Source organism: Haplochromis burtoni, unplaced genomic scaffold (assembly GCF_018398535.1).
Source record: "Haplochromis burtoni strain Fernald_Lab_line unplaced genomic scaffold, NCSU_Asbu1 Contig_88, whole genome shotgun sequence".
In the NCBI taxonomy this organism is placed as follows: domain Eukaryota; kingdom Metazoa; phylum Chordata; class Actinopteri; order Cichliformes; family Cichlidae; genus Haplochromis; species Haplochromis burtoni.
The window spans coordinates 1,310,560-1,320,819 of NW_024582449.1; the positions used below are offsets into that span (position 1 = coordinate 1,310,560).

General features: G+C 40.8%; 1 protein-coding gene across 1 annotated transcript; it reads right to left on the reverse strand.

Annotated features, from left to right (window-relative positions):
• Positions 1-290: 290 nt before the first annotated feature.
• On the reverse strand, positions 291-10,207 carry barx2 (BARX homeobox 2). Its single transcript, XM_005927304.3, has 4 exons — positions 9,772-10,207; positions 4,384-4,699; positions 1,610-1,694; positions 291-878 (listed from the first exon to the last, which is right to left on the reverse strand). The coding sequence occupies exons 1-4, from the start codon at positions 9,956-9,958 to the stop codon at positions 591-593; spliced, it is 876 nt and encodes a 291-aa protein (XP_005927366.1). The 5' UTR covers positions 9,959-10,207; the 3' UTR covers positions 291-590.
• Positions 10,208-10,260: the final 53 nt, after the last annotated feature.

Here is a 10,260-nt window from a genome sequence, read left to right on the forward strand (position 1 = left end):
ATAATAACCAGAGCTCTACAATTTGACTCCAAACTAAAAAATAGAGGTCTTCTTGTCTAAACTTTACAAATCCGTCTTGAAATATGGCACTTACAGTTAGAAATGATTATAAAAAATATACTGCATTTGATATTATTTTATTTAAAAAGCTTTCCTCTGAGACCAAGAAGGCACTGTAACCGTTTCATATTACAGAGTTTTGGCAGTGAAGTAATGTATAATACAAAGATTCATAGACACCTTTTAATAAGGCATTGGTTGATATTTTGGCACCAACGATGACTGCTGAGATACACGTTAAGGCCGGACCGACCTTTTTTTTTTTTTTTTGATTACTACTCCTTACGCTGCAGGCTGAAGGCAAAAGGTTTACCAGTGCAATCAGTATTTATGGAGATTTGCTCTCAGTATGGCACAATTTCCAGTGAACGAAAAATTCAATGCTACACTGGGTAAAAGCTCTAGGCCACTAACGTGAAGCCGACGATATAGCTAAAGCAACTGGCTCTTAACACCACACAGGCTTTTTTACAGTGATCCTGAGGCACTATTTGTTTTCAGGTTGGCATTAGTCTTTGGTTTGTTCTTGCTTAGCTGGCTGTGTGAGTTTCTGACACAAGGAGTGGCAGCTCTCGCTCGGATCCCTCCACTGCTCCGGCTGGATTGTGACTTTCCGAACTGAGATCTTGAGGTTCCAGTTGGGGTGCTTCTCCTCCACTCTGCACCACCGCTGCTTTCTCAGCTAATCTCCTCATCCTCTCCTCTTCTTCAATTTTCAGTCGCCGCTCTTCAGCCTCTATTTCCTCCGTGGTGGGAATGGAGTTCTTCTTGGGTCTTCCCTTGGGCTTAGTCGGAGCCTCGTGACCTCCTTTGAGCACCTAGAATAACACACAGGCGGTCTTAGTGGACTCCTCTGGTGATAAATGGCAGCAGAAGTCAAAGGCAACGCTTGCTATTATAGTAATTAAGTGAAGACATATCGCTACTGGCTCCGCCTTGTGCACTCATTTATCTTTAACGATTTCAGGTCTTTTTTGTTCTCTCAGTTGTTGACCCTTCTACAAAAAGTGTTTGCTCTCGCTGCCGTCATCATCAGTCACACTACACTCTGCCTCTCCGCACCCTCCACTTCCTTCCATGTTGCTATATTTACTTAATATTGTAGCATAAAATAGTAGCAGCAAACATTTCTAAAACGGTGGTGTACAATGAAAACAAAATAATCCAAAATGAAAAGGAAGCAAAAAACAAATATTACTGGCCTGCATGCAAAAAGCATTCATAATAACACATTCAGTTTTTGTACTTAATTACAGATAATCCTTTTTCTCATAAAAGAATCAAACAACATTTAATCAAAATGCTTTTGTCCAAATAATCTGAATTTAGATTTGATTTACCCAAAACTAACATTGCCTTTGGCTTCAGTATTATTACTTTATTGGCTCATTTTGGCAAAGAAGATCATATACATTATTGCCAGTTGCAGTGTTAGTATAAGACGTTGTCATTTTTCCAATTCCACTACCGACGGCCTTTCCAGTTAAGAATATTTGTTGAATCTGACTTGTACAACTAAAAACACATCAAGCTTTACTTCAGAACTTACCATTTTCTTCCACTTCATACGCCTGTTTTGGTACCATGTCTTCACCTGAAGCTGTGTGAGACCAAGCGACTGTGCCAGGTCTAACCTGCAGAAGCACAAAAAAAAAACAAGATAAAGTTTACTTATGTATATATTTTAGTGTGCTTGTTCCAGTACAGTCCTGGAACCTATCCAGGACATATATCATTACTGTTGGCATGCTTTAAACATCAGTTTCTCTTCACACGAACACAAAAATGAAGAAATCTTGACACTAATTGTGCTCTGTGAATTATAGACTATGATTTCAACTATATAATGCAATTTCATGCCTAAAGGTTCGCAACACTGAAAACTTAAAAAGAGCGTTAGGCCACACTCTGTTTAAGCATCTCACGCCAGAGATTATATGCCAGGAACTCCAGTCTGACACTGTACACCTGCAGCCATCTATGCCAACATCGGTAATCCCATCATAGCGCTCGTAGCTGGATAATTGAGACCGTCGGAGAAAATTCAGAATGCATCCACCACATGTGGTGATCCATGACTAATAGGGCTATTTGTTGGTGTGTAATATAAAACCTCAGGAAGGGCCAGATAAAGTGGACAAGGCATCCATTAGTAGAAAGAAAAGTTCTTTTTTTACTTAAATGAGATTTCCTCTTCCCTGATCTTACTCCAGGTCTTTAACAGCCAGATGAAGGATTTTTCACGACCAGCACCCCCCAGGGACAGGAGCTGACTTTCATTTGATGGTGATAGTGAAAACCAAGACAGCAAAAAAGAGAGAACAAAATCTAAAAAACAGAGCTACAGAAAAACAAATCCCTGAGATTCATGGATCTATCTGCATTACCTTATACTAGACAAGAAGCATGTGTGTGCGTGCGTGCCAGTGCGTCTAAAAAGACAAGACATGAGGGCAATTGAGCTGTCCATCAGATTTCTATAGATGTAGAGTAAAAACTGGAGGCTAGAAACAGTAATTGCAAAAAAAGCAAAACACCCCAATTATTTATAGTCATTAGTTCTCAATGGGGGAAAACCACACGCACACAGCAGTACAAACAGTATCTGAGTCACTCCCTCCAGGCCACTGCTAGGCCGCCATTTTGTTCTGTTCTCACACTTTTCACGGGACTCCTGGGTGAAACTGAATACCTCTTAACAAGGGCAATGATGATAAAGATGACGATCATTAGAACACTTGTAATAATACTCGGAAGTGTAACAAAATCATTACCGCTCCGCAATATAAATACTTTAAAGTCGGGTTTTTTTTCAGGAATATTTTTGGTTTTGCTTCTGTCCGCCCCCGCGCATACTCTCAGTTCGAGACCGCAGAGATTCTTGGCCAAGAAAAGGGAAGAGGGAAGCTAAGTTGTCTTTGGATCATAACAAACCTAAGTGAGGCGCATGCCACACCTTTGATGTGGGGTTTTAAAAGGGGATTTTCTCTGTTGATGTTTTTCCACTAGCTGGGTGTTTAATTAATTTTCAACACAGTGTCAGAATCGGATATTTTGACAGGACACAGTATTTTGGCACAGTATTTCATACGGGTAGTTGGTTTTTGATCACTCAGTTGTACTCTGCCTCGGGGCTTCTGCTTAAGATGAGGCATGGCACCTTTCCAGCAGCTCCAGGCAGGCAAAGATGTGATACATTAAATAATGCATCGTGGGAGTTTTCCCCATGGAGAGGATGTAAATGGAATGACAAATAAATCTGGTTTAATCCAGAAATGCTAATTTATTTTTAGATCGCACGTAGCACACAGTTACACTGCAATGAGTGCAACGAGGACGATGCGTTTGCAACATGTTCCTGCAAAGAGGAGCTATGTCAGTGTGTAAACAGGTGAACATGTTGCAGCAGTTATTTACGTTTTTATCACCACTCTCTATGCATATTAAAAAATTAATAAGGGGGAATAAGGGGGTACAGAGCTGCACGAAATCTCTACGTGAAGGTTCACAAGCAGCTTAAAATTCCTGCTGCACATGTGAAGCTGCTTGGAGCGCTTTAAACAACATTTATGGCAAAATGCTCTTCTGGCTTATAATGGAAAAGCAGCCTGCAGGCCAAATATAAAGTCGAGCTCTACAGTTTTAACTGGAAAAAATACGGTCCCAAAAATGACCCGTAGAATGGAACTTAAGACACAGATATTACCATATAGATTACTTCATCTTATTGTAGAAAGCTTAATGCACTTTATGTACACCTGCAGATGTGTGAAATGATTGGCAGTAAATCAGTGTAATACATTTCTGTTTGCTTGTGTTGGCCACTGTCCCTGTTTCACTGAATAAGGCAGTGTTTGGTTGCTGGGGCCTTTTGCTGTTCTAGAGCTCAGGGTTAAAACGTTACTCGTGTCTCAACTAGAACGCTGAGGTAATGCTTTGGCTTTGACGAATTCACATTACATGAGACATGCCCCACAGGATAAATCAAAACTTATGATGCTGGGTTAACCGCCACTTGATAATTGCATCTGTGGCTTTGTGGATGTGCTCGAGGGTGCGCACGTTATGCACTTTCAAATTTTGCTTCGTGTAAGTTCGCATGCAGGTTGTCAAAATGCTATGGCTGAGTTGCACTTATATCACACTTGCTGCTGGTGCATTCTCGTCAACTGCATGTAGAGGTTACCTCTGACGCTTCAGAGGTTTGATTTCTTTTATGCAAAATGTTGGTGCGGATGAGGCGAAATCGTGACTTTGTTTCGTTTATGGGCTTTTATGTTGTGTGTCGTTTCAGTCAGATTTTAGTGTCTGCACCGTACTGACCTATCAGGAGTGGACAAGTACTTCTGCTTCTGGAACTTCTTCTCCAGGCCCATCAGTTGCAGCTCAGTAAAAATAGTACGGCTGCGACGTGGCTTCTTCAGGCGGGGTGTGCTGCGCTCAGTCTCCGACTCGCTGCTGATACTGAGGGGCGTCTGGCTGGGTGACAGCTCGGAGCCTCTGGGATGCTGTGGGGAAAGCAGTGGCAGATGTGGATGGGCAGCGCCCGGAGAGGACGGCTGCGGGACGTGAGCAGGCAGGTTGGGCGGCTGCCTCGTGATCACTGAGAGGAGCGGGTAGGCACGTAGTGACGAGGAGCCTGGACACAAACATAGAGAAATGCATTAAAGTCCAGTAGTTAGAATACACATCCTTCTGAATCACCGCAGCTTTCAAAGAGAGCTATTTTGAACTGCTCAGTCACCTCGGTTATACCATTATCGACCGCCTGTAATTGCTTAGACAGGTTCGTTTTTAATTGGCCAGCGTTTGCCGTGAAAAGTGTTTTGGTTGTGACCTTCCTCATGTAGAGGGCTGTGATCCCAATGACGCAGGCTGTGTTTTACACTGATCCTCTGAACCGCTCAAATGACTGATTATTTTTCAGAGGTTGTTAAGCGCTAACTGCTTCCCAACACAAAACAACCACATGCACACCCACACACGGAGACGAGTGCAGGCACAATAAGCTGTAATAAAATCTAAAAACTAAATCAGACACCACTCAAATAATAAACTTTTCCCCTCTCTTATGTTCTCTCCCACTCTTGCAAACTACACACACACACACACACACACACACACTTTTGCTCTCTATCAGAGAAGACAGAAGCAGCAGACGCCAGAATCAATAAAAGCAGCACTTGTCTGGAGCCTATGGGGGAGAGATGGAGAACTGGAGGTTAGCACGGAGGATGCAGTGGGTCACGCAAAGCAAATATAATATCCGCCAGAGAAAAAAAATCTACACAGCTTTAAAGAGTAAAACCATTCCCTTAACCAGAAATCACACTCAATCTGAGCATGGTGCAGGCTGTAATGCACGGGCTGATAAGGAACAGTGGAAAGGGCACAAGTGGTATTATGGGAGTAGATGAGGAAGATACGGAGAGGGATAAAATGCTCCAGTGGCAAGGAAAAAATAGCCAGTTGTCACACACGGAAACGCCCAGCATGTGTGTTTCTGGGTGCCTGTGGCAGATTTGTCTTCTTTAGCTTCTCGTTAACCGATAGACAACCTCAACGCAGTGAAATACATATGCCAGAGCTGACAGAAAACATACTGTCTGAACTTTTTCTGTATGTTTTTTCAAGGTAGCTGAGAACAACATGAACCCAGAAAGAAAATGGAGCACACTTTCTGAATCTTACGGTTAAATGAGTCATACATACAGAGACTTAAGCTATAAAATGTGCATCAATTCAGTTAAACCTCTCTGTTTAATTATTAATTAACAGCAAGCATGCCACATTTAAATGCATATACGCACATCCACTGTTACCTTCCAAACGAAGAAAGGCACATACACACATGACACTCTGCCTCAGGCTCATCATGACATCATGGTAAGACACTGAGGTCATCGCTAATCCTCCAATGTTAGATTGGTGGTATTGCAACAAGTCTAGACAAGAAGACCTCTCTTCTGTCCTTGTATGAGCTTGCCATATATTCATGTTTCTTTTACATGGTTTCTGTCTTTCGCTCTGTATCATATCTATGTTTGTTTGAGTGACTCATCAGAGATAATAAATACATCATACATATTTACTGAACTATAATTTACAGGAAAAGTGGACCGTGTCAGTCACGGCTGTCCGACAAAAGAACACACTTTTGTTTGTCTTCACAACTAAAGAAAATCTTGTGTCAACAAAACTAAACGGTGTCTACCAAGAGTCCCCCAGAGGTGAGACGACTAACAAAGAATGGAGCAAAGAATGATAGCCCTCATGGTGACTTTCCACTGACAGTAAAGCCATCCCTCTGACATGCTGTTGACAAGTGCCAGTGTCCTGTCAATAGTCTACAAATAAACTGTTTGAGTAGTTGCAAGAGCGCAGTTCAGCTCCATGCAAAAGCACACTGATACTCTTGATAATCACAGTTGGAATGCAGGCACTGGTACAAATGCTTGTAGTAACCATTACAGAAGACATACTTGCTAAGAATAGATCAAGAAGAGCAGTTTGTTAAGCACTCCTTTTGATACCAGCTGTTTTCTCTATTGATAACATGGTTATTATGACATAACACTTACTGAAAAAAAACTTTATTTTGCACTCATTTTCATTGAGTGAAGAGCAAGCGTGTTATTTTTAGAACTACACGGAAAATAGTTTTAATGCCACAATTTTAATGTCACAACCTGGAACTGCCTGATGCCTATCATAACATCTACACTCCTTCTGTCACTTGTTTTCTTTCCTCAATGGTGAGGAAGTATGGGTGAGTCATTGCTTTGCTATGACAAGTGTACGTGAACATTTGACATGTTCTGCATATAAACTATCTGATGACATCTAGGATGTTGCTCAATTAATTGTCTTTCTTTTTTGCTTGTTTGCTTTTGTCCTCGAAAACAAATCAAACACTGCTGGCTCAACCTGATGTAATTTCTCTGTTTTTCCTCAGCCACAAATATTTAATTTCCATTAAATTCCTCTAATCCTGACTGATCATAGGAATTTAATGGTCCTTCTCGGAATGTGCCAGAGAAAAAATGTCTTGTATCTTATTGAGCGTAACTGTGTAAAAGTGTTTTTGCTCTAAGAGAGTCAGCCCATCTATCAAAAAGCATCGCGTTAAACATGCTAAGCATTTAGCCTGAAACCCGATCTACAGAGGTGGCAGCAGAAATTAGCCCGTAGCATCAACTACTTTTAGAGACAACTTATTACTTATCCTTTTTAGAAACAGAAAAATCTCATGGCTATGCAGGAATGACAAGGAGATGACAAGCTGTCAAACATTATCCTTAACAGAAGATTGAAGACTTGTGTGCATTTTCTCTTTGTGTGTATGCATACTCGCCTGTGTGTGCCGACATGGGTGTAATCATACTGCTTAACTTGACTTTATGCTTAATGGGAGACTTTATTGTCTGCAGCAGATTAAGTTTTAAGATGGGATAAAAACCCTTTTGCTCACTTGGATTTCTCCTATAAGCCCTCAGCCAGTGCTAAACCAGTATGCAGCAGCCCTTGGGCTTCACACTACTCTTTTTTTCATTATGTTGTCAGGTGAGATTACACCACAGTTGATCTTAATCTCTCTCACCTCTTCCAGAAAACACCACTAAAAGCCCTACCCTAGGTCCTGCTGAGAGATGGAAAGCCAAATGAAATATTGTAAGCTGCCATTCTGCTGCTCACTGCTCAGCACCAGGTCAAGGCTCATTATCTCAGATCCCTCTGTAACTCACATGGAACAAATTCTATGAATACTGTACACCATTAAAAGCTCAGTTTATTTAAGATGAGGAGGGGGGGGTTGAAGATAAAAACAACAACAACTCTCAGAATAAATGCACTGAGAACATTAAGGTGGTATGTTTAACTAACACTGGAGCAATTAGAAAAACAAAAAAACCACAGTAAACTAACATCTCATTTGTCATCCTGCAGTCAACATTGATGGCATCACTGTCTTTCAGCGGCCTCAACTGGCAGCAGGAGGCTATAACATCTTTTCCTTCACAGAATGAAGAAATCAACTTTCACTGTTAGGGGGCCATTCAGCAGCCAGCCACCTCTCTTTGGCCCAGGACCTCTAAGCCTGCCAGCTTCCATATCAAGCTCTAAAAGCCATTGATGTTGGAGAATATACTGTGTCTAACACCCCCACAGCTACAAATAAGTAGTGGGCACAGTGTTCTGATATGCAGGGCGGGTTACACTATCCATCCGAACAGAGGGGTGCCAAAGCCCAGTCATAGTGCCTTCTAGCATACACCAACCATATCAGAGGGATGAGGGAATCGTTCCCCCTATTTTTATCCCCCCCATCGCTGTCATCATCAAATTGCAGTGGCTATTATTTCAGGCTCTAGAGCAATTATCCTAATGGTTACCAGAGCGTGCAGTAGCCTTTGAGTTGTTGTGATTCAGTGGAAAATACAAGTTAAGAGTCAACAAAAAAGTTGTGTTTTTGTGAAAGGTAACATGGTGTACCATGAGATCTGTCAAACTGTAGTTTGGTTCAGCGACTACAAGACACATTTAAGGGGCTGTTTTCAAACTGACTTCAAATCAATGGTCTATCTATCTATCTATCTATCTATCTATCTATCTATCTCATTTCAGCAGCATGAGCATGAAAAACTAAAACACACTAAATAACCTCAAAAAGAGCCACGGTTATTCGTTTAAGTCATATAATTTAGCTCTATATTTCCTTCAGTATTGGTCTAAACACACCAGTACACTGTATTATTATTATTATTATTATTATCATTAGTGTTTTGTTTCCTACAACTTTTTCCATGTTACTACATCTATATATTTCTAGCAACACATAATCATTTATCATCATTTAATCTGTAAATATCCACCACGTAAGGGACATTGAGGGCAGCATTTGGCAAGCCAGAAAACTCATATTCATCAAAACAAATGAGATAAAATAGACTGAAGGTTGGCGCTTAGTTATGACGGGTTTCTAGCGTTAGATTTTTCTTTATCGTTTACTTTATCTGCTGCGCTCTTCGTTGACCTATCAGTTCAATCATTTATCCGCTCGATAAAAAAAGTTCTTAAGCATCATTGAAATTCACTGACGAATGGACTTGAGTTTCAACACCAAACACTTAGCTGATATGAAACGATTTATCATATAAAGTTTAGAATGATGAAGATGAAGCCACTGTTGTAGCAATAATAGAAAGTCCAGACTAACTGTGATTAAACGACACTAGAAAACAAATATGCAAGCCTTCAAAGAGATATGAAATCTGGCAATGCAATAATGTTTATATATATTTTTTTATTTGTACTATTGTATCAAATCAATTTTCTATCTATCTATGATCATTAAAATAATAATAGAGTAACTGAACACAATGTGGAGCTATACGTTACCATATTGTTCTGTCAACACAGACGCATAATCCTCATCACCATTGAGTGTATGTCGAGTTGTACCTGCCTAATATACCTGAGCCTGTGTACAGGAAATAACAATTCACCAATCACGCGACATTTAAATATATCATATTATTCTGATTATTATTTAAATAAAAAAAAATCGATTACAGTACCGAAATACTATGTAAGTGTTTCCATTTTATGCGTAAAATTATCTGCAACCTACTAATGAGCGCGTCTCACATATATTTTAAAAATATCTGTTTACTTTATTTCTTTCCCAAGTAGACGGGAGAAACGTCTTACCCGAACACGAATGAAGAGGCTTTGGTCGAACAATGAGTGAAGGACACACCGAGTAGAGAGAGAGTTTCTCAAAATAATCACATGTCTCCTTCGAGAGGATCTCGTCAATCATGAAAGTCTTGTAGCGCCGCCTGGCAGCTTTCAGCTGCCCAGGGGAGGAGAGCCTCAACTCGGCTTGACAGTGCATGATCTGTCCCTGTGCGTCGTGCGCAATCGTCGCTGCACAAAGTCTTCAGTAATTTCTAAGCATATGAAGCTTCAACCGTCTTTAAAGCCGACTGTTGGAGTTCATGCGTTAAAACAGCTCATTGCTTATCTTTAAAAATGAAGTTTAGCTTTCCCTGAAGTGTCCCGGTGAGGATCGCTAGCCTTTAACTTGAGCTGCGCAGAGCGGTGCAGCGGTAATGAACTCACTACAATCTGTGCTCACACCCACTGCTATATAAACCATCCCTTAACACAACTCTGCTGCTCTCTCTCTCTCTCTCT